This window comes from Centropristis striata, chromosome 3 (genome assembly GCF_030273125.1).
Source record: "Centropristis striata isolate RG_2023a ecotype Rhode Island chromosome 3, C.striata_1.0, whole genome shotgun sequence".
NCBI classification, from domain to species: Eukaryota; Metazoa; Chordata; class Actinopteri; order Perciformes; family Serranidae; genus Centropristis; species Centropristis striata.
In genome coordinates this window covers 40,865,350-40,891,179 of record NC_081519.1, presented here as the reverse complement: position 1 = coordinate 40,891,179, position 25,830 = coordinate 40,865,350, and the positions used below count along the sequence as shown (strand labels likewise).

Here is a 25,830-nt window from a genome sequence, read left to right as displayed (position 1 = left end):
GGTTGAACTGGATCATGCTTTGCTGATCATTGCTGGACATTGCTTGATTTGAGTGACAGAAGAAGTTTTCAAGCCTCTCACCTGATCATTGAGATCCAGATCAATGAATCCTGGGATACTCTTTGCAAACTCTGTCACTTCCCTCACTGCTTCGGCCGAACGTGACTGACAGCTGTAGAAGAAACGCAGCTCTAAAGCGTCTGGAGTTTCCTGTCCACCACCGAAGTTCGTCATTCCATAAACGTTGCTTTCTGACCCCAGGTGACCTGCTGTGACAGCTGAAATAAGATGACATGTGACGGAAACGTCCCTGATGAGTCTGTTTTAAGGTTTTAAGTTTAGAGTTTGTTAAAGCCAGTTCAACAAGGATGGTAACATTGTGAGATGACAATTTAATTACAGTGTTAAGCTGATTGACAAACACCATGACATCAAGAGTAGACTTTAAAAAATAATCTGCTTAATTTACGGTAAAATACCGGCAGCTGTGGTTGCCAGAACTTCACCGTAAAAATACAGTAAGTGGATTTTCTATTCTAAATTTAAATGTAAATATCAGCAAAAACTGTAATTTAGACTGAATATTCCCGTTCTTTTTAGGGTAATTGTGTCATTCGTTCACACATCATGGTATTTCTCCATAAATTTAGCATGAAAATGTTATATTTTTACAGCAAAACTATGCGTTTCTTCCAGTTTATGACAGTTAAAGATAAAGTTTTGTGCTATCCTTTGATTTACGGTAATTAAAGTGTCTACTACGGTGATATTCAATTTTTAATTTTACGCCCTATTTCTGATGTCATTTGACAGTGTTTTACTGTTATTTCTACAAACATTTTTACAGTGTAGATATATCACAGTATATTTTTGTTACAAACACGGTGCCAGTGTATTTTTCAGTGGAGTAATGTTTTTTGGGGTTTTTTTAGTGTTAAAATTACTGTTTTGGCTGATATATACATTTACAGTGTTTCATTGTTACTGAAACTGAATTAACCCATTTATCATTTTACGATCTTCTACTGTCATGGTTTAGCAGTTTTTTACCTGTAAAATCTACAGACATTTTTTACAGTGTATTTTGTATTTCTCACCTCCGTGTCCGGCTGTTAGGACGGATGTCTGCTGCTGGTGCTCCTGAATTGGCATCTGCCTACAATTAATAAACTGCTCCCCCTCCATTAGAGACTTCAAGTCATGGATGACAAAAGGCTGCAGGTAGAGAGGAAAGGACAGGGGGGAAGAAGAAGAGAGATTTGTTGGAGTGAGAAAGAACGTGCAGAAGAAGAAGTAAAAAAAGCAACATCATCAGCACCTCGAAGGCCTTCTGAGGACACGTGAGCTACAGATGTAATCACATATAGGCTACTGCAAATGCACTTTGGTCATGGCTCGTTCACCAGACCTGCAAAAGCAAACAGCACACATCTCATATGTCTGACGGACGAAGTAAATACATCTTAGCTGCAGGCGAAGGCAGACAAAAACACCATTTCCAGGTAAATGAAGCATAACTAAGTTAAAGCTCTAAGACATGCACCAGCCTGAATGATGAATAGCACCATTCAAATACTTAAATCTTCCTTTTATATAGCAGTAAAACGAATAACGAGGCATGCTCCAGGTAGTTAAAGGCAAACAATTCCTACTAAATGTTATAAAATAAATAATCACGTCTTATGTTAGTGAATGAAGGAGATGTATATGTGCAGCCTGTGCAGGGATCTATTACACTGCAAAAAAAAGAAAAGTTGGGTGAACTCAAAATTTCAAGGCAACAAACTTCGATAAAATTTTAAGTTGGACAATTAAACTAAATATTTTAAGTTTAGTTCTCTGGCATGATTGTAACGCCGCTATGAAATGTCAGCTAATGTTGCGACCACAATTTTGAGTTAGCATTGATACGCTAATGGCTAGTCTTGTAGCTGTAACAAGCAGCGCCGCTAGCATCAGTTAGCCGCTAGCTTTCGCTAATGACAGAATTTCATAACAAAGAAATAAGAGTTATCAGAACTATTGTACCTTATTTTGAACCCCAACTTAAAGATATAAGTAACAAAAACTCACAAACTTGTTTTTGAGCAGACAACTGGCTTCCTTTGTTCTGCTAACTTACATTATTGCCTTAAATGTCAGTAATTTATATTTCCAAGTTTTACCAACTTAAATCACTGTTTTAGGCCAAAAAATACAAGTTGGCTTTTTTGCAGTGTAGGTTACAGTATATGCAGTGTTTGTATGGAAGTTCAGGGCAGCTAATTTCAAAATAAAATCTTTAAAGGTCCCATATAGTAAAAAGTGAGATCTTGTTTTGAGTATTTGATGCTTTTGAATCCTTCATGTCTGATGTGGCGTCTGGAGTGCTGGAAGAGTTAAATGTTTGTTATAAACCAACTCATTCCACTGCTCCATGCGTTAACAAATGTAAACATTCATCAAAAGATAAAAATCGTCTGAATCATCCTCCCAATGTGTTTCAGAATGTTTGCTGTGGTAAGACTTCCTCGAACCAACAGATTAATGCCACGGGACTGCTATCGCTGTGATGAACAGTCATAACAATCAGACGAAAGCGAAGCAGAGCTGCCTTGAGCTCATGTGACCTCACAGAGAGAAGCAACAGATGCTGCTTGTACAGTGGGTTCTCAGTTGTAGAGCCAAAAGTAGGCTAATACCAAAAATGATAGTATTAATTATAATAACTATAGAGGGCAACAACTGTAATTGGTGCGTTTTGTTTCAATTTGCACACTGATTTTCATTCCTCTCCTCTATTCACAATAAAACTATAATTTAAATAAATGTTAATATCTTTATAAGTTCTTGATCCTAACTGTCAAAAGCTCCTGCTCATTGTCAGATTCAGCAGTTAGTAATATTCAAAAGGATTTATTTGAATCAATCCTTTTAAAGGTTACATGATGAAGATTACTTCTTTCCGAATGAGGTATGAAAACATATTGAACATATTTCCAAAGGAAGATAATCAGCTTCGATGATCTCCACAAATGCACTGTGGATGATTATTAAATATTCTTCACATTTTTCTTTTGTCTGCCACTTGTAATTCAGTTGATGTGGATTTCCTGATTAGGTCTCCTTTGAATACTGAGATTCAATATCTTACGTTGTGTGAAAAAGAAGGAGATGATATCTCACATTTTCATGCTTTCCGCCAACAACTTTCTCCTACGGTCCCTTTGTGTAAATCACCAAATGTCTTAGTAAATTAGTTTGATGTGTCTAGTAGCAATGTTGAAACCATTAAAGTATAACAGACTGCTGACAAGCCTGTTATCCTGCTGCAGAGCTTGACCACTGTAATCTGAGGTGCTTTTAACAGCCAAGGCATTGAAAAACCAGTCGTTCTACTTTTCCTGTTTGAGCAGCAATAATAGGCCGAATAAACCTCAACTGAGCTAAACTGAACGTGGCAGAAACTGTTAACACATGTAATCAGTTGAAAAGTTTGAACCACTTCAAGTTTAACCCATAAGAACCCAGACCCAGTTATCCTTAAAGGATGTGTCCTATAAGTGGACCACATAGAACACATTTTTGATGTTTAAAAAAAAAAAATACTACCCCTAAATGTCAAAAATCTGTGATGTGACATATAAGTTACAATGGGCGTTTATGGTATTTATGTTTATGATATTTTTTATTTTAAAATAGAAAAAAACTAGACACATTTTCTGCTTACAGAGACACAAATTTGCCTTTTTCTTTTGCATCTCCATAACACATATCAAAATTGTGACTTCAATTTGTTCAGGAAATATGGTCAGAACAAGTTAAATGCAACACAGGACACCCTATTAATGGATTAGAATTGTTAAATTGGTTTAAACTTAGCCTAGTAACAAAAAAATACGCTTTTTAAAATGATACTTTTACACATTTCTGTTTCCAGTGACACAGTATGTGTCGCATAAAGCTGAATATGGGAGATTCTAGAAGATTTAAAGTGTTTGTTACACACGTGTCACCATGGGTTCTTATGGGTTAAAGCTTCTAAACTGTTTGCTGTTGTTTTTCCTAAGCAAGTGCTTATTTAATTCTGTGATACAACGCAGGTGATTTTTGTGCATTTCTTTGACTGGATACGTTTAAGTGAACACCGTGTGCTGTTCGGTTGGTGTTTGGGTTGTTTGTGATATGGGATTCCAACCTGGTCTCACAGGAATCGGTGAAATAGCCACGGATTCGCTTAACTCAAAATCCGTGGAATAGCCACGGAATCACTCAAATTTCCGTAAAACTGACACGGATTTCGCTACAATGCAAGTTAATGACAGTCATATCCCGTGGCTATTCCAACATACAAAGTGATTATGTACATTCACTGAGTGAATATTTAGAAAATAAAACATATATTTCTCGCAAGAAATGTGATCAAAATCCATTTTTATGCAGAAACTAAGTCAAAATATTGATTTTTTTCACTAAAAATGAGAGAACTGTCCGCCATGTTTTTTGTTCTGACTGCCGGGACCTTAAAAGTCATGTGACTTGGAACAAACCAATAGGAAAAAATATTAACTTGCATTGTAGCGAAAATCTGTGTTAGTTTCACGGAAATTTGAGTGATTCCGTGGCTATTCCACGGATTTTGAGTTAAGCAAATCCGTGGCTATTTCACGGATTTCTGTGAGACCAGGTTCTGGGATTCATAAAGCTATTGAGCTGTATTTGTCCGTCTCTTCAATGGGCCAGTAATGATATCCAGCAGAAAATTCAATAGAAAGTATTTGGCTCATGCAGGCAACATGCAGCACTCCCACACCATTACATTATCCAAATAAAGCAGGATTAAGGCAGTGCTACTTACCACGTTGTCTCCGCTCTTCCCAGAGAGGATGGCCCTGGCCTTGGCCTTGGTGAGGGGGAAGTATTTCAGATAGGCTTCGTACAGATGCCGGGCCAGAGCCCTTAGATCTGCTGCCTCTGGGTGCATGTGCACCATGTCAGATGAGAACTCAGCCAGCAGTTTCTCCTTCTCCGCCTGTGGCATTCGGCCAAAACGAATAGCTGGGAGAGGAAACGGAGACAGAAACACAAATTAGTGCAGAAATGCAACACAGGGCTGATGTTCACAACAAGAAATATAACCCATATAACATTCTTTTGTGTTCTTTTATCACTGAACTTTGGTAACACTATACAATAACCATCATTTATAAATGGTAAACGGATAGTTTATTAATGTTTAATCATCATTTATAAACCGTATATAGGCCATTTAGAATGGTAATTACAACATTTTTTTATGTTTAACTAACTAAATCATTTATAAATGACAAATAGATGGTATATTAATGTAAGTTTATAGTTACTTTACCATTAACAAACAATTCAATTGTAATTAATAGTTCATTAATAGTTTTAGTTGCACTCATTTTAACATTTTTAACACCATATTAAGTATATTAATGATTATTCATATACCTTTAAGAAATTGGTTGAAAACATTTAAAGATTGAATATGTATAGCACTTTGTAAATAGTTAATAATTGGTTTATAAACCATCTATAAACATCACTTAGTTGGTTATTGTAAAGTGTTACCTGAACTTTTTTTTTACTTTACATCTCTTCTTTGATGCTTGTGAGACAGCTCCAGTTTTAGAGCCTGCATCTGCTGTGATGGCGGTTTAATTTCTTTCACATCTATCACTTCTTTAATGTTTGGACGATGATCAAGGAATCAGATCGACTAGCTAATGTCCACAAAATGACCTGTTATCTACAGCAAACAAACACCTACACACATTCAATGCAGATGCCTTGGAGAATGAATGGCATTAAAATGTGAAGGAATTAAGTTCTGATCGGTTAAATGTTTGTTTTGGCTTTTGCTCAAGAATATTTTGGGGGAAATAAAAATTGTGAAACGACTTTAAAAGACAAGCAATCACTACTCAGACAGCTTTTATGAAAGAATCACGGCTCATGCAACGCCACGGACAACGGCACGCAAACAATCTATCTCTTGTGACTTTACGAGGCGTGTCTCATCGAGCAATTACAAGAGTTGCAAGAGTAGTTACCTTTAATAATACGTTTTATTCATTGGTAATGTATTCACAGTCCATTGCAAAACCTGAAGAACTATCTTATGCGTTACACAATTCCCTTTTCTGCTCCCTTCTCCTGTTGCTGCAGGTTATATCACATAGTACATATACTTAATTACATTTTGATTTCAATTTTTAAGAAGACGGGTTGTGTTTTGTGCAAGATTGTTTAAACTATGTGTATATATTTAAGGATTTACTTTTATGGCATTATGTCATATTTCTAATACCCTAAATAAATTAATTCATTTTAAATCAATTTAGATTTCAGGAGATTATGATTAAAAACTGAATCGTAATCATAACTTCATTACTTTTTCAAAAGTGGTTGTATTTCTAACAATAAAAGAAAATACCTATTAAACAACCTGGTCTCACAGAAATCTGTGAAATAGCCACGGATTTCGCTTAACTCAAAATCCGTGGAATAGCCACGGAATCGCTCAAATTTCCGTGAAACTGACACGGATTTCGCTACAATGCAAGTTAATGACAGTCATATCCCGTGGCTATTGGTTTGTTCCAAGTCACGTGACTTTCAAGGTCCCAGCAGTCAGAACAAAAAACATGGCGGACAGTTGATCCCATTTCTAGCGAGAAATATATGTTTTATTTTCTAAATCTTCACTCAGTGAATGTACATAATCACTTTGTGGTGAAGATCTCGCCAGAAAAATATGACTGTCATTAACTTGCATTGTAGCGAAATCTGTGTCAGTTTCACGGAAATTTGAGCGATTCCGTGGCTATTTCACGGATTTCTGTGAGACCATGTTGCTATTTAACTATTTTTTTCAATTGTTTTACATTACTGAAGTCAAAACTAATTCATTAAAGTTGCATTACACTTGACAAAGTGCAAAAAAAACCTTGTAATATATGTTTTATGGTGAATATCGTAAAAACGTTCTTTGTAATCTAACTGAAATTGTGAAATGGTTAAACCCTCTTTTTTTCTGTTAGTGGAAGTCATAAATTATTCCTCCCTTTAAGTCTGTGTTCAGCGTTTACTCCTGAGTGTGTGTGGTTGTGTAATGCTGACTGTGATGAATGCACACCTTAAGCAAATGAATACAAACTAAAGTGGCTCTACCACCAGCTGGCAGCGAGCCCACAGCGGTGACACAGCAGGTTGAAGAAATCAGTTGCGGTCTATGTACTCTGAGATGTCAATCATTGATAAATTAAAAACCCACACGGATCAGACTTTCAAAGAACTGGCTGTACCTCATGAAATAAGTCAAGTGATACAAAGGAGAGAGAAAGTGCCATATTTTCATGCTTTTGGCTGACCCATTTTTTCCTACAGTCCACTTGTATATATTCCCAAATGTCATTATAAATTAGTTTGATTTGTTGAGAATGAACATTTAGGCCATTACTGTAAATATCCTGTTGCAAAGCTTGACCACTGTAATCTGAGGCATTTTATAACAGCCAAAACATGTGAAACCAGTTAATCCACTTTTCCTTTTACAGCTGAAATAGGAGCCTGAACTAGAACTAAACTGTTCAGAGAGGTAAAGTGGCAGGAGAGGAGAAACTAAAAAACGAAATATAGTAGATGCCAGTATCATACTGTCTATATATTGAGCCTTAAATCCTCAGTAGTCAGATTCCAGTTTAATTAAAAAAAAAAAAAAAAAAACACATTTACAAAACAGAAAAGGCAAGTCACTCAAGTTCCCAAACCACCTCAAATTAAATTGCCATTGTCTTAATTAACCTCCTGAGACCCAAGCTTTTGTTTGGTATGTATTGTTACTTTCCCCTAGATATTTTTGAATTAGTAGAACCTGATAAGTACAAAAACTAAGCATTGTCTTTGAACAGGAAGTAGTTTTAAAAAAAGGGTTTATTTTACTGTAAAACACAATTAATTCGCCAGTGTATAAAACTGTTTATTTCCTTACATTTACATCCTCTCTTTGGAAGAACGGTAGTAAAAGTCTATTCCTTTTCAAATGAGTACTTACTGATTAGCAGTGTCGTAGCTTGTTGCTATTGCTAAAAATCGTCAAACTTGTACAGAATATCAAACGACAAACCTTATGAAGCACAAATAAACAAGTTTTTTTCCATAAATTCTGATCAGCTTTTGTACCTGGTCCACTTTTGTCTGGGGATAAGCTGTAGATTGACTTTACCAAGATGCTGCCATCTGGTTTTTACACTGATTGATGTATAGTGCTTTTACCAGAGTGTGTACTATGAGGACAACAGGTTATAGTTAAGCAGAATGAAGTATAAGGTCTAGCAAACCTAAAATTAAATGTCCACATATGAGGACGCAGGGTCACAAGAGGTTAAGGGAAGAGATTGCAGTATGTGTAATCACCACAAATCACATTTTAACTAGACTAGACATCTTAAACAAACAAAACAGGCAGACATGCCTGAGACATGCCTTAGTCCAGACCTTTGGATCCATCCTCTCCACTGAGTTTGCTGATTTGTCTGGTACCATGACATGAAATGGCATTTTCTCAGTTAAAAAGCAAACGTTCCAATGGGACTAATGACATTGTCAAATTGGTATCAAGTGTTAGCCTGGGTATACCCAGACTGCCTTGCGCGCTCGATTTCATTTCGAACTGCCAAGGGGTCTGGCAACCAAAGAGGTTTCTTAGCCCTGTTTTAGGGATCCAATCACAGAGCGGGGAGTGACGGCAAGACGATGACGCGTACTACTCGGCAGACGGAAGCTTGTAGTTTTCTTACGGATCCAACATGGCTGCAGCAGACGCAAAACTCTCTTTAGCTGTAGACGGTGTTTTAAATAGTTTAGAGCCAAAGTTGAAAGGCGAAAGGTCTCTTAGCGGCTCCGCTGTCCCCCGGCTCACCGGCGTTACGGTAGCGGTATCGTTACCGCTATTAGGTAGCGGGGCTAATAGCGGTAGCGTTACCGCTACTAGCCCTGCTACTAGCCCCGCTACCGTAACGCCAGTGATCTGGCTACGAGCCGGGGGACAGCGGAGCCCCCAGAGACCCGCAGCAGCTTGTTTATTGCCCATAAAATCAGTGGATGTGTGTGGCTGAATGACATGAGGGGGAATAAAGCGTGAAAATAAATAATCTTGCAGAAAGCGTGAACTGGAGAAGCAAAGCAGCAAGCAACACTCTCTCACAGACACACACACAACAAACCATTTCTGTTGCTCTACTACGTCATCTGGTATAACTGATCTGATTGGCTAAGAGCTACCTACAGACGCTTTTGATAAACATTCTAAGCGCCCAATAAACCGTAAACCACACCTCCTCTACGGAGAAATGCATTGTTGGTTGCCAGACTAGATCTCATTTGAGATTAGTCTGGTGTTAGCCAGGCTAATCAAGTGTTGAAGCTACGCCAGAACGACAGAGGAGTAATAACAACAATGGCAGCAGCTATGGACCAGACACACGCTGCTGTTGAGGTGGTCCTAATTACTGGCATGTCTTCTTAATATTGCCCGACATCATGACTCGTTTTCACTTCTTCTTTACTTTTAAAACCACAGACAAAACCAGACTCAGGAAGATACATTGTGCTCTATTGAATGGTTAGGGAACATTGAATCCCCCACCCCCACAGATATCGGTATGAGTGAGGGCAATGTCAGACGGAAACTGTCTGATATTAGGTAAGGGCAAATGCTGTCTGAATTAAGCCCAATTTTTTTGACATGCACTCAAAAATTCCCACAGTGGAACTAACAACATAGCTTCTATTGCATGTAGATTACTGCATGTTTAATTGTTTGCATTTCTGCAAACAATCCCACAATGCAATGTGCTTCAAATATTTACAGTGGTGCAACCTGTCAGTAAAAAAAGCAATCCTGTCCTCAAGTGTCCTCAGTGAATCTCAGTAAATGTTCGCTTTTGTTAACAGCTGAGTTTATGTTATAACAGAAGTAGACACAGATGGCATGTTGATATCAGGTGTAGATAGCAACAACAGGGCCCTTTGTACCTGTATAGGTATTTTCAATTATTTATCTGATCAGGCATATTCTGAAGCTGCAGGTACTCTGGATGTTTCAGTGCAGACTGTGAAGCACTTTTGTTGGACGTAAACAAATGTGATCAAACTTTATGACTCAAGTTGTGTGAAACTAGGTTTAATAAGAATCAAAGTTTGCATGTCAAAAGAGGGAACGTTTTAGGTTGTTCCACCTTAACAAAAAAGGGAGAGTCAGGGAGGTGTCAATCAAGCACAACCTGCACGCCCACACACATCAGGACCAAACTCATATTCAACGAATATGAAAACGGGCTCCAGCTGTACCGGTTGATGCACTCTAATGGAAAACAAAGGCTTACAAAACAAAACAATTCTACGGATTAACAATCACGATTGAGGGCAAGGAGCAAATTGTATTATTAAGTACATGATTTTTCTAGATACTGTACTTAGTTTATTGTCGTATATTGTACTAGCCTTTACCATGGCAGGCAATGCGTTGAACAAACTGACGTTATCACTGCGTATTGCAGCAACACTCACACTTCAGATAATGTATATTTGTGGTGTAAAATTTACCACCCCTCTGAGTGAGAAGAGTGGATTAAAAACCAAGTCGATGTTCCTTTTAGTTTTCCTTATTGTCAATCAATCAGAACGCTGCCTAAATACAGCGGAGACAAAACTTTGTCAATTTGAGCCTGCTGAAAAAAGGTTTCCCGAGTCCAATGAAGCCCTGAAGACAGTTCGTCTGACTCTCTGTCTGTGTGTAAGATCATTTAATTCAAATGTTACAGCCCATGCATGTGTACGTTTTCCCGGACACGAGCACGCTGCTAAGTCTACTTTTTAAAAGGATACAACCTATACTTGTTTATATTCAAGTTCCAATGCCTTTACTGGCTGACAATTCCCAGATATTAATGGTCATTATACTGGTTTGAACCAGTTTCTACCTGAAGACTGGCTGTTCTGAACAAAGGTTCATACAGAGGCCTTTTAACACAGCAGAACTTTTAGTATTAGAGTAATGTAAATCTGTAGCAGAAAATACACTACATATCTGTTGCCAATAAATGTGAACTAACATAATCAGACGAATCAGACGCAGCTTGTGAATCGAAACAGCGACAACAGAAGAAGCCATATCAAACTGCGTTACGATTGATGGAACAATTGATGGAACAATTGATGGTCCTGCAGGCGGCTCAGCGTGGGAGGTGTCGCCAGTTCCTGCAGTCTACCAAGACTGGGCATGCACAGGTTAAAACAAACATGTGGGTGCATCATGGCTGAGCAAGGCTTGTGCATGAGGATTTGCTGATTTTATCAGATTTTTGATTGGGTTTTAACATAGCATGTCTAAGTTTTAACATTTCTGTGTGCTCAAATGGTGCTGTGTAATCACTGGAAAAATGACCAAAAAAGGTACAAATTGACCACAAAAGGATTAAAAAAAGACATAAAATGACAAAAAAAAAAGACACAAAATTACCAAAAAAGACACAAAAGGACTAAAAAAGACACAAAATTACCAAAAAGGCACAAATTGACCACAAAATGATAAAAAAAGACACAAATTGACCAAAAAAAGGAAACAAAATTACCAAATAAAGACACAAAATTACCAAAAAAAGACACAAAATTACCATAAAGACTAAAACACATGAACACTTTAACACAGTGGAGACAGAGCTGACTTCCAAAATCATTTGGCGACCCCCAGAAATCATCTCGCGACCCCAACTGGGGTCCCGACCCCAAGGTTGACAATAGCTGCTCTAGATTATAGCTGTAATACAAGTTTATAGGACTTCAAAGACAGTTTTAATTTTAATCTCTTTTTGCGAACTCTGGTGCACAAACAACACTGTTTATTAACGTGTCACTAAAAACAAGCTGTAAATAAACCGGTTAAAGTTAGCCTTCAGTTAATTCCAGCTTTAAATCATGCTGTCGGGGTGGCAGGTACATTGAACTAGTGATGGGAACGGAGACATATGATACAGGTTGAAGACCACAGAGGAAGCATCTGGCAACATATAAGGCTGTGGTGTGCATCGCTCGAAGACCAAATTGGCAGCAGTGTGGTGAAGAAGTGTCTGCTTTTCTCAAGGGGCATCAGAGGCAGAGGAGCTGGTCTGCAAAGACGCGTTTCCTGGGCCACAATTTCAAAGAAGAATTGCCCTTTTAACCTGTGTCTGCTTATTTATAGTGAGCGTATATGGGGGGGTTCATTTGTTCTTTCATTTCACACACTAGTGTGTTTTAAATAAAGGATCAGCTACATTACATATACTTTGGATATAGATTGGATTGGTTTCTGTGTGTGATTGCATCATCTTCTTACCGTTGTGTGACATGCCGACATTGAGGCACTTCTGGAAGCGACAGTATTGGCATTTGTTGCGGGACTTCTTGTGAATGCGACAGTGGAGATCACAGTGATCGTACACCAACTTTAACCGGATTGTGCGTCTGAAAAATCCCTGCAAGAAAGAGGAGAAACAGTTACTTCAGAGAGTGTCGCTAAAGATATCTTCACGACTATGAAAATATGAAAAAAATATGACTGAGGTCTAATTTGTGTTGGCAAATGAGACAGTAAAAGTATGATAAGATATGGAAAAATAAAGTAAAAAAAAAAACAACTTAATGAATGGAAGATGAAAAAGGAAAAAGAAAGAAAAAAGATAAAATGGCAATTGATTATGTTGAGTGAAAATTCACTTTTGTCAGAGAGTGTCGCTAAAGATATCTTCACGACTATGAAAATATGAAAAAAAATATGACTGAGGTCTAATTTGTGTTGGCAAATGAGACAGTAAAAGTATGATAAGATATAGAAAAATAAAGTAAAATAAAATACTTAATGAATGGAAGATGAAAAAGGAAAAAGAAAGAAAAAAAGATAAAATGGCAATCGATTATGTTGAGTGAAAATTCACTTTTCTGTTCTTTTCAGTTATTTTTCCATCTTCTACTTCAATATTCATCATCTGACTCAAGTTTCCTGTTGGTAGAGCAGCTCCACAGAGCGTCTATCGACTGATACATGCAGATTAGATACCTGCTTGTTTTAATCTGAGGAAGTCAATCATACTGCCCATGATTAAAAGCTTCAGGGTGGATTTATGCTTTGATGTTTTCAACCTTAGGACTAAAGGAGCCATAAGACTTGTGCTTATCTCAGCTAGTAACTATGTAGCCCTGGTCACACTGCCAGCACACACACACACACACACACACTCCTACACACAGTCACAAGTTTGTTGACGGCTGCGGTGTTTGTCTATGCTGACTAAGAAAGCTAATGGAAAGAGGAATTGTATAGACACAGAAAGATAAGGCCTGAAGGCTGTAAGAACGATGAGGAGAATGATTATTTCATTTTTTTCAAGCATACAAAACCACATGTGGACTTGTACTACGTGAAGGATGGTGTGTTTGGCATCTGCATTCCTGTGATCCACAGATGTTTCTTTTTTAAAATCCGAAGTTATTTAAAGAAGGAGGAAGTTAAAGGGGGTCAAGGCTCCACCTCAATAAAGAATGTTTTCTGTTTTGAAACAATTAAGTGTTTGCCTGCTTGGCTGACCCCCTCTTCTGGTGAGTCTCCCCTGAGACTCCAGCAGAACAATGACTACTGTACCTTACCTTCATTCAGCCTCTGAAGGTACAGTATGACTGAAATGCCTCGTACGCTGTACTAAATCTGACACAACACTGCTGACTGTGTCAGAGAGGTGCTGATTCGTCCCTACAGTCATGCTCAAGGCTGGAGTTAGTGGTTGTGTTGTTTTATTCTTTAAGGGACAAGGCTGGTGGTATTCTTTGTTTCAGCAAATCCCATGAAAAAACAAAACCTTTAATGTGATCCCACACTTGTACCGTTTGTCCCCGTGACTGACTAGATTGTTGCATTTTGTGAAGAATGTGTGTACATACCTTATTTTTATTTATTTATTTATTTATTTTTGTCTCTGCATAATGTACTTTATTACCCGTGTCTTTTTTTTTATCTACTGCTGATTTTAATGAGTTGTCTCTTTCTTGTTTCTGGTTTCTGTAGCACTTTGAGATTTCTGTATGAAAAGTGCTCTACAAATAAAATATATTATTATTATTATTATTATACCTGGCTGCAGATCTACCCTGGTGGTACAACACATTTTGACTTAACTTAACTTGAAAACCAACAGTAAGTTAGTCCCTGCCTTAAGAGTTTCAGACTCCCTGTCCTGTTTGTGATTCTATGATGGTTCATTCATGAAATACAGAAATCTTCTCGTAACAAATACATACTTTCCTTTTTAAAACAGGCAAAAACATCCTAAAAAACATCCTCATTTTAAGAAACCACTTACTCAAATAGGGGTAAATACTGAATTTGTTGAATACTATATTTCCTCTCTCTATCTCTCTCACTCATTCACTCTTTATAAGAGTGAATGAATGATGAATGATTTCATGCATGGGGACACTTGGGCCCCATGCATGAAAGCCCGAGCAGCAGCTGTCTTTTTGTGGCAGATCTCTCCACCACACATCTTGCGTGTGTATGTGTTTTCTGGTTTCCTTTTCCTTGTTTTAACAGCGTAGCAGCCATGCAGCACATTTTCACTCTTCCAGCTCACTACTGACTTTACAGATTCCTCCAATCTATTTGTTGGATTTGTTCTAATTAATTCCTTAACGGTTAGTATACCAGTTTTGTCACAATTTTATGGCCAAGATGTGACATATATGTATTATTCTTTTTGTGCATATACATTTACAATAATCCATTTTACATAACAGTTCATTCATTTTGCAAATCATTGCACACCTGTTGTGTTGTGTTGCATGTGAGATAGAGTTAAAATAGACCACAGTGACCAAGTTCATGCTAAAAATGAAACACATCACCCAAAGGAACCTTACTGACTGACTGACTGAAGATGAATCAGACTTTGTATTTGTTAGTAAAATCTATACAATGCTAGTTTTGGTCTTTTAATGGGATTTGTTGACAACAAGAAACACAGAATATCACCAGAAGTAATGTTGTAAAATTGCATTGAGTTACATCATACAGGTGGAAATCATGCAACCGTGTTGTGGAAATTGCTGATGCAATATATAGAGAGATTTCTTTTCACAGTTTCTATTTTCATGTGCATGTCAAGATTTTTTTTTCATAGTACAAAAATAATCTGCAGACTCCTGCCATTTCTGAAAATTCATTCAGATGTCTTTGAAGGACAATGTCACAATTTAAAGCTACTCTTCTTAGAGCATCTCAATGTTTCAAAGAAAATGGAAATATGTGCGAAACTTCCCCCACACTCTATTAGTTATTTATACTCTACTGACAGGCAATAAGACAGAGTTTAAGGGGCTGGGCGTGCGTCTTTAGAAGCAGAAGCCGTGTTGAGCCCTCGCTGAGTGGAAAATGTATGGGGCTTGTGGTTAAAGTGACAGACATCAAAAAGATTACATTTATTTATTCCACCAACATCTGTCACCTGAGTGTGATCAATGCAAGAGAAAAGCACGACTGGCAGAGAAACAAAACTTAATGATTCACAGACGAAATTGTAAAATGCATTGCCATTTCCTGCCATGACTGGAAGCGTGCCATGGGTGGTAATACATATATATTTTTTTTCATTTTTAACTTGATCTTGAGTATTACTTTCTGAGAGTAGCAATCATTTCATTCTTCGCTGATGTGCACTGCAATTTAAGCCAATATATGCATCTCTCAAATAATAACATGAAAAAAAACCCAATCAAATAGATTTTGAAAAAAGAAAATTACCCTCAAAATAAAAAAAAACTTTCAAGTTTGAGATGCCTTTAGTCCCACAAAGCAAAAGGCAGTCTGTTCAGTTTGATGTGCACTGATGAGCTAAAATCAGCCAATTAATTAATCTGCAACTATTTAATAACTGATTCAAAATTTAAGTAATTTTTTAAGAAAAACCTAAATTACATCCTAAGTTACATTCAGCCTCAAAAGCCGAGGGGTTTTACAGCTTTTCTTTCTTACTTTCTGTCTTTTGTGATAGTAAATTGAGCATCTTTGGGTGTGAACTGTAAAAAAAAAAAAAAAAGAAAAGTCGCCTTGATCTTCCCCAGTTTCTTTATACATGCTGTTTCATTGTAAGTTCTGCTATCTTTCTGTCGTACCTTACAGCCTTCACAGGCGTGGACGCCATAGTGAAACCCCGAAGCTTTGTCTCCACACACACGACACTCGATGTTCAATGCTGCCGGCGACGAATCCTCCTGGACCTTGGAGAAGCCTGGATTATCAGAGTACCCTGGAGGCGATTCTGGCTCCAGCTTGATCAAATCTGAAAGCAAAAACATCATCAGGCAGGAAGGAAGGACACCAAGTAGGCAGATAGAAAGCTAAAACCTAGTCTCGTCACCTCTTACATCTAGTTTCAGGTTTAATACTTAATTGGTTAAACCTGGTTTCTGCAAATGATGCAGACACTAATCAGTATCTTCACAACCACATTTTTATTTATTTTTTATTTAACCTTTATTTAACCCATTGAGATTAAGAACCTCTTTTTCAAGGGAGCCCTGGCCAAGAGGCAGAATACAGTTACATATTTACATAACATACAGACCTTAAACACGTCATGAGAAACAAGTGCATAATATGGAATTGGCCTCAATAACTCTCAGTTTGGATTTAAAAGTGCTCAAAGAAACTAAATCAGTTAATTTCCATTCTTTCTGGCGCATATTCCATGCATAAGGTTCAGAGTAAACAAATGCCCTTTTACCCAACTCTGTACGAGCTCCGTATGTATCTTGCTTTTCATGCTTTGTGTGCATTTCAATCAGCTTAAAGAAAAAAATATGTTTTAGCTCTGGTTGACCTATTTCATGGGCTGAACTTACTGTGTGTGTCTGGCTCCGTCCTGTAGCTGTGCATGTTTGTGTAGTCCATGTTGGTCAGGTGTTCCTCGTTCTGCGGTGGGCTGGGGTCATAGGTCACACCAGCAGAGGAGATGGAGGACACAAGCGAGGGAGACAAGGAGGACTGTATGGAGGCGGAGGAGATGGAGGCGTAGTCTAACGTGGATAAATGCTTCATGTCGAGGGAGTGGGAGCTGTCGTCCAGCTCTGGCAGGTCCACGGCGTTCAGACTGAAACCGACAGGCCAGGCAAAGAGCTGCTGGGTGTCCACCATGTCAACTGTGGAGAGAGAGATGAAACAGTGACGCCACAGCTGATGCAATATCCTTTATTGACTGTATGTGGCCTTGTTAAAAGAAAACAACACTAGAAAGACCCAGAGAGAGGAGGGGAGGAAGAGGAAAAGTTAAAGAGAGAGTGAGATCAAATGACTAGAGATGCCGCTGTGCATAGTGTTAATGATTAACCCTTGTGTGGTGTTCGGGTCTGTGGGACCCGTTTTCATTTCTTATTAAAAGAAAAATGATACAATTAATTAATTTTTCAAACTGAGACTCACTGACTTTGGCTCATTTTCTGTGAAGAACATATATCAGAATAGATATTTAATGACCACACACCATACACCCCCCCTACACATTTCTATTACATATAAGATGTCCGGGTCCAGTGGACCCGGGGCTAATAGAAGTGTGGAAATTGATGTTCAGTCTGTCTTGACTGATATGTTTACTCTGTGTTCATGTGTTCAGCTTGTGTTGTGCATCATCTGTTCAGTATTTTAACATAAAAGTATTTGATTGTGAGGCATTAAAAGCCACAAAATGCAACGGGTCCATCAGACCCACAAACACTGGCTGAGTAACAAAAATATGAACATCACACAAGGGTTAAATATGAGTAAAAAAAAAAAAAAGCCCACATCACGAGTACCCATTGGTCCTCCAACTGGTTCCTGCAGTTTTTTTATCCTGCTGTATCTTATTTTATCCTATTTATATTTTTATTTCTATTTCCCTGTTTTAATTGACTGTTTTTACTGTTTTCAATTGTGTCTTGCTGTTTTTAATGTGTATGTAAAGCACTTTGAATTACCTTGTGTTGAATTGTGCTATACAAATAAACTCGCCTTGCCTTGCAGTCTGTCTGTTATCTAGTAAACAGGGAGGCAGATTGTGTCACAGCGAGAACAAGACGAACTCTGGCACTGAGAAACGTCTCTTTTTCTCAAAACACCGTCTTCCTCTGTTGCTGTTTGGGTGGTTCGCTATGTGATTACCCAACCAAAGGACACAGAGAGCAGGACAGTTTGAGCCTCAGTCTGTCTGGGGCCAAGGATGTAAGATTTTAATTTTTGGAGTGGAAAGAACTGCATCTTCTTTTTAAAATGTGCAACGAATGGTTAATTGAAAAACCGTGCTGGCCACAAATGCTATAAAACTCTTAAGAACCTCTAGGGTTTTTTAATCTTTCCTTTTTGTAGCATGTTGCTATGTAGTGTCTTTTTAAAGAAGAAATTGAAAAGTTGCTGTGGAATAAAACTAATGACCTGTTGATCATTTTTGAATCGATACAATTGCATCGACAACTGCATTTCAATCAATTTGAAACAAATCTTAACCTTGAAATCAAAATTAGTCAAATTGAATAGTGGATTTTCAAGGCACCACTTTTTGTTCTCATTAAATAAAAAATATTTCGTTAATCATTTTCAAGGCAGAATACTTTGTCCAGGAAGGAAAATTCCAAGTATGTTTTTGAATATCAATAATGGAAACTATTTCGTTTCCCACGCTTCTTTCTTTTTTCTATTTCTTTTTGAGAAGGAGGAAGTCATGCTTCAAAACTGACCTTGATTTGAGCTTAAATTAAAAAAAAACAACTCAGAAAAGGAAAAGCCAAACTAAGTTTATAAATAATCAATAGTGTAAAAGGTCTGACCACCGGACCGCCTGGCCTGCCAAACAACCTTTTGTAACTAACACAAGTCTTAAAATAAACCTCCTCTAATCAACCCTGAGTACCTGATTTGGAAAAAAAAATGTAACAAAGAATGCAATGAATTATGCAACAGTACAAAACTAAAATAGCAATACTCGGATGGCACAGCAGCTCCGGGTATATAAATGGCTTGAAATGGCTCCAAATTACTTGGCAAAACATCCCTGTGCAGCAAACATCCTCTTCTCTCAAATACTTATTGTTTCCTTTTTACTTGTTGTGGCCGTGTCAACGGTAATCAGCAGGGGATCCACTTAAAATTCACACTGACTGACATTGTTTCAGAACAAGAGAAAGAAAGTGTGTGTGTGTGTGTGTGTGTGTGTGTGTCCACAGGCAGTAGCTTCCACTGTGCTGGAAGCTGCTGCGAGGGAAAATGCTGACTATTAATAACCACAGAAACCTGGTTATTTTTCCACTTGTTGGCCGGTTGCCAGCCGATCCAAACTTAAAATAGATGAAGCATTGGAGCAACTTGTGTCCCGGTTGGCATTTAGTCATTATATGGAAACAGAAATCTAGTGGGAGAGAGCTCTTGAGATTCAGAGTCAGAGAGATAAAGTGAAAGGGGTGACAGAGAGCGAGTCCCCAGACCACTTCAAGAAATTAAACTGTACTCTTGAGGCTTCAAGAAAAACCCCTTATCTGAGGAAATTCATGCTCAGTAGTCAGCAGGCTCGTGAACACAACTTAGAAAGTAAAAAGGGAGGCGGTTGCAGCATGGCAGTTAAACCAAAGTGCTCAAATCATGTCGTAATTGAAGGTAAAAACAAGTTTGCACTGTAACGTGTCTCCTGAGAGCTTTCGGGGAACACTGTAGCAGAAAATCCACTGATTTCAACATGTTTGAATCTGTGAGTGCTGTGTGGGCAAACAGCCTGTCAGGCTTTACAAAAGGTGACAGATTATTAGTAAGGTTTATGCAGTGTTTATTGTGTTTGAAAAGGTGTGTGTGTTTAAGCACGTGCATGACATTTACGCTGGAGTCTCCTGCTTGTTCTCAGGTTTCCACATGACAGAACTTGTCTTCCAGGTAAGTGTGTAGGAGTACTTTTTTTTTTTTATCAGCTATTGCCTCAGTCATGACATAATAACAAAAGGCCAACGGCAAACTGGCAGGCAGGTCTGACAAGCTACTGTACTGATGAAAGCGGATTGGCGCTTCATGCGTTAAAGGTGTGTGTGTGCCCCCACACAGAGTAAAAAGCATCAACTTTTTCATGTGAAATCTTGAAGAATCTTAATATTAATCTTAATCTTATTATCTGAGGCAGTAGTGGAATAATCAAAAGTACAGACTGACCCACAACAGCTCGTACAGTTATAATACTGTAAGTTCTGGAGAGAGAATGAGGCAGTTCTCCCAGTCTGGAAGCAGCCGTTCAGGAAAAATGAGGTGAAACCAGGTCAAGCAGAAAGATGTGAAACTTTTCCTTCAGGGACAAAGTTGCAAAATGGATGAAATGTTGTTTAACCCACATGTTTCTTCACAGCAGCATCAATTCGGTCCAAAAACGAACTGAAGCAAAAGGCTGGGGATCAGATTACTGCACGGAAAGTGTCTGTAGCTTTGCAACTGGAGTTTTATTGGATTTATTGAATGGGCTTATTATCAGAATACGTATAAAGAACGTACAAAGAAGGAAAACACTCAAACAAAAACTCAATAAAAAGACAGAGGATGCAAAAAGCTTACATTGACTAAACACTTTAGTCAGAAATGATCCAGTATCATCATCATTTCCTTCATGGGCGTAGTTGCCTCCTACACAGTAAATTATTAAACAGTCAAGAAAAGCAAACGTACAAGGTGAGTAGTTCAGGACACGGGAGAAGAAAACGAAGAGGCCAGTCTGGTATATTTAGTGTAGTGAGACAAAAGGCAAAACCTGCCCTGCTGCATTCAGAGGCATTACAACTGTTATCTTTTCTGTTTAAATAAAGCTCCGTCTCTGAGGGTGAGGACTACATAATGAGAAGACACTTCAGCAAAACCACTCTTGGAATCATGTTTAGAGATTTGAACATTGAACTGTATTTTGTTGGAAATTAAGTGGAATGCTTCTGAAAATTCAAAAATGTGGATACATAGAAATGAAAACATGATCATGATACTGTTTCAATATATTGTCTTTTTTTCATACATCACAAAGTAAGCAAAGTAAACTTAAAGCAGATATATACACTGAAAAAAATTGGAGTGACATTTACTTAAAAAAGCTAGCTGACAAGTTTTTCCACACAGAAAGTGTTAAGTGTTAAGTATCTTTACTCAGGCTGTTTCTAAGTAGTATTTTTTTAATAGAACCACTTAATTTTTTTATGAAAATACACAAGTAAATTGCAGATTCACTGATGTTCCTCAATTACATTTTAATTGGAAATCTCAACTAATTAAGCCAATGAACTGGTTTAGTTCACATTACTCGGAATGATTCAATTTACAGACAAAACTGAGGACACATAATAACAAACAATCACTAAGTAATGCACCACATGACAACCTGCTATTTCAAAGTAAAAGCACTGAATTTCTTTGTAGAATTTATAAAGATGATTGAAATAATAATTACACGGCCAAAAAATCTCCTTTTTTCAGTGTATATACTCAGGCTAGCACTTGACAAATGTTCTTGCTGTTGCCTTTATAACATCCTGACAACAAAAAGATTTGTGTTGCAGAGTATTTCCCCTAAAGAGGAAGGCTTTTTTCATGTAGAGTGAGCCATTTGTGTTATCATAGTTGTCTCGTATATATGAATGTGTATGTGTGACACACAGAGAAAGAAAGTGGTAGAGAGTTAGTGCACACAGCTCCGTGACTTCCTGACCTCCTCATGTAAAATAGCATGTGGTTCAGTGTCAGTGACTAAGATATGCCCGCCTGCACGTCTGCCTCGCAATTTCTTTGAAAAGACAAAGTGTTGCCTGCTTGGTCCAGCATTAGGAAACTGTGGGACACAGAGGAAAAATCACGTGTTGCAATTATTCTCTGCTTTATTTTTAAAGTGGCTGATTTTTATCATGTTAGTTACTGAGCAGAAACTCAGTGTCAGCAGGGTAGAAATGTTGCCTGCCTCACTTTTCAGGAAACTGGCACTTTTTTTTATTATTCTGCTGGTGTGAAGCCACTACAGGCAGAATTACCTGAAAAGGGCATTCCCCTTCTGCACCTATATGATCAAAACGGAGAGTAAGAAAAAAACAAGTGCACGCAAAGTGTCAGCCAGAGGTCTGGACTGCCCTCTCGACAGAAACGAGAGTCTGCTCGTGTCTGACAACCCACTTGCTCGGTTGGTACTGAATTTACTCATGAAAGCTCAAAGCTTGGCACAGTGGGAGGCTAGAAACCATAATCTCTGTCTTCTTGGCACCGCTCTGAGTAAAACAGCACCCACTGATTTCTCTTGATTTTGCTTCAAAATTTTATCTTTAAACTTCCAAACTAGAAATGTGGAGCACTGACAAACATCAGGTCAACCTGAGGTCAGACTACGGGGGAGGCTTCTCACAAATGGGCTCAAATTACAGAAAATATTCAGAATTTTATACAGCATAATCATCCACATATTTGGCAAATATGCACACAGACGTTTAAATCATCACACAATTGAAGATATTCTTTAATCCTAAAATATCACAACAACTTCATGTCTAATTCTTACCTAAATCTCTTAATTTGAACTGAGCCCCTGGTCTCTGCAATGCAAACAAAAACACAACGGACTAATTACAGATATCTACAGATATGAAGTGCAGGTTTTAAGATCACTGATACTACCGAATATCACAACGCACACTAACAAAAGCAAGCTAACAAGGCGATGAAGTGTCTGAGAGTTGGTTGACCTGCAGTATCTCACTGATAATCACTGACACCTCATATAGGAGAAGTGCAAATGGCCTCACTGCGCACCAGACTTAGAAGTGCAAATGTATGTATTGAGGCTATGTGACAGCACAATTAAAGCCTTTATCAGATGAAGCAGTAAACTGATCTTTGCATGTATTGTAGCTATCTACAACTCATGCATTGATTTAACAGGATGAACTAACAGTGACACACACACACACACACATACACACACACACACACACAATGTACAGAACAGTCCACTCACCCTGTGTCTCCTGTTTCAGTTTTCAGTGTCAGCTCACTGACCAACAACTAAGTGACAGTGAGAGGAGACTGCTGTATGTGTGTGTGGTCATGCTTTTCCTCAGGAAGTGATGACCGGTAGAAAGGGAACTACACACGCATTTTCTCTCTCTGACAGAGTCTGGGCTCAGCAGAAGTTCAGACAGCTAACTATCATGTGGTCTATGATTGTGTGTGTGTGTGTGTGTGTGCGTGCGTGCGTGCGTGCGTGTGTGTGTGTGTGTGTCCTTCATTCCTCTTTTTTTATGTGAGCATGTCTCAGTATAATTGTACAGAATATACTAATATATGTATGCTAGTATGCTTCACATTTTTTTTTTATTCGTGTGCTCTTCTGAAGGCCTATGTGTGTCTGTGTGTGTGTGTGTGTGTTGTGTGTGTGTGTGTGTGTGTGTGTGTGTGTGTGTGTCCTTCATTCCTCTTTTTTTATGTGAGCATGTCTCAGTATAATTGTACAGAATATACTAATATATGTATGCTAGTATGCTTCACATTTTTTTCTTTTATTTGTGTGCTCTTCTGTAGGCCTAGATGTGTCTCTGTGTGTGTGTGTGTGTGTGTGTGTGTGTGTGTGTGAGGTGGTAGACATCAGATGCAGATGATTTCCTGTTGCTTCATTGTGACAGGCGACCCCATCATGCCTCTCTAGTTGCACTTCTCTCCAAGCGTTGATGTGGCAGCTGTGACGCACTCACCTCCTCATGCAATACCAACACAATAAAAGGCGTGCTAAGTCTCGGATTTAATTATAAAAACACATCAATTACTAACCAAATTATGAGAGTTCATAAACTAGTCAGAAACCTCAAGTTGTTCCTATTCTTATTGGAATATCTACTATAGCAGGGGTGGCCAACCTGTGGCTCCAGAGCCTCATGTGGCTCTTTAGGCCGCCTGCAGGGCCTCTCTGTGGCTGAGACAAAAAAATTATATACATATTTTTACATTAAAATGGTGTAGACCAAAAGCTATTTGTATTCCTCAATTGTAAAATTGTATAGCCTTTTTACAGCATATTAAAAAAGACATTTAAGTCAACTAAAATGTGCTTCATAGGCGCCTTAACTTTTAACTTTTGCCAATTTTGAGTTTAATTTTGAGTTCCCCGAGATAGACTAGTTTTCAAAATCATATTAAGAAATGCTCAATATGACTATTAATAATGTTGGTAGGCTAATTTAGACTTATTAGGCTGTTTAATTTTCATTTTAGGCTCAATATAAGGTTTGCGGCTCCATTCCGATTCGCGATTTTCTCTTTTTTTTTGTCCAACAATGGCTCTTTAGTCAGTAAAGGTTGCCCCCCCCCCTGTACTACAGTACAACCTGTGCATATACCACTGTATTAATAACAATGGACACATTAAAAAAAATACAGATATTGTCTGATTTAACTGCTTTAATGTCTTGTTTTATTGTTATTTTCAATGTGTTATTCAATATCTGGGTGATATTGGCATGTTTACAGAGATGTTGATCAATGTACATTGTCCATTCAACATATAAATTAATAAATAAACTAAGAGAACACAGCATCCAGTAGAGTAATTTGTCTCTGGCTGTTAATGTGTTCAAATTATATCAAATGAAATATGCAGTAATGCATATTTGCACATGTTCCCAGACCAAAGAAGGGAAGAAGAAGTGGTTTCTCCTTATTGTTTGTGATGATGGGGACATTTCTTTGTTCATTTTTACGTGACCATACCGGGGTGCACATAATATGACCAAGCAAAACTTGAAAACTGGAAACTGAAAAAATATGAAAAAACTTTGTAAGGAAAAGAGGCAGATGAGGCGGACTGACTGAACAGTTGAGACAGACAGAGAGTCTCTGCTTGTCTGCATTCATCAGTCATTCATCAACAATCGTGTTATTTTAACCAAATGGGTTGAGGTTGGACAGGTTGGGTCAAGTGGTCTGACATCAGCTTGACAGTTGTGACTTTTACTACTCTGGTACAACAAGTGTGCTCCGAGCTGATAATCCTTCTAGTAATGCGGAGATGATCAGAAAGAATGTTGAACTGCACGTTTTCCAAGAGGGAAAGTTCTTCAAAAGATTAACACACACACAAAAGCTTGGCACAAAAATAAATATGAAAGCTCACACAAAGTGCCTGCCCACATCACGACACATTTACCACCATGTTTAACAGTTTTAAAAAGGTGCAATAATTGAGGTTGAAAAATAAACCTCAGGTACAAGTTGACACTGCTGCTTGAATATAATCAGGCGTGGGAACATCTGTGAAAAATGACTTCTCGGATAATATCATACTTTGAATTGTTTATCATTTAACAAGAGACTTGTGTTTCTGTACATTTTTGTCTATATTGTGAGTGTCATTTCATGCACCATGTTATCCCTTAACCTTTTATCAGGCGAAGAACTATATTTGGTAACTTCAGTGGATATCAAAATGGGGTGCAAATTTACTAGATTAAAGTGGCAAATCTACAAGAAAAAAAGTTGCAGATTTAAGAGATTTAAAGTGGCAAATCTGTGCAAAAAAAGTCGCAGATTTAGGAGATTTAAAATGGTGAATCTGCAAGAAAAGTTGCTTTTTTCCCCACTTCTTCCTCATAAATCTGTGATTTTTTTTCCACGCAGATTTGCTACTTTAAATCTCTTAAATCTGCAACTTTTTTTCTTGTAGTTCTGCCACTTTAATCTAGTAAATTTGCAACTTTTTTCTCAAAATATTATTTTTTATT

General features: G+C 38.0%; 1 protein-coding gene and 1 long non-coding RNA gene across 3 annotated transcripts in view; one reads left to right on the top strand and one right to left on the bottom strand.

Annotated features, from left to right (window-relative positions):
- LOC131962507 (uncharacterized) overlaps nt 1-25,830 on the top strand; it is a 234,028-nt gene that overhangs the window by 178,488 nt on the left and 29,710 nt on the right. The window lies entirely within an intron of this gene.
- pparg (peroxisome proliferator-activated receptor gamma) overlaps nt 1-25,830 on the bottom strand; it is a 38,911-nt gene that overhangs the window by 4,103 nt on the left and 8,978 nt on the right. Inside the window, exons 2-7 of one of the 2 annotated variants that reach the window (XM_059327405.1) lie at nt 16,936-17,232; nt 16,207-16,373; nt 12,383-12,521; nt 4,838-5,037; nt 1,098-1,215; nt 82-269 (exon numbers count right to left, since the gene is read on the bottom strand). In XM_059327405.1, the coding sequence (XP_059183388.1) occupies nt 82-269; nt 1,098-1,215; nt 4,838-5,037; nt 12,383-12,521; nt 16,207-16,373; nt 16,936-17,232 (1,109 nt within the window). Of the gene's footprint in view, nt 1-81; nt 279-1,097; nt 1,216-4,837; nt 5,038-12,382; nt 12,522-16,206; nt 16,374-16,935; nt 17,233-25,830 lie in introns of both variants that reach the window. The other variant, XM_059327399.1, reaches the window with a different exon arrangement.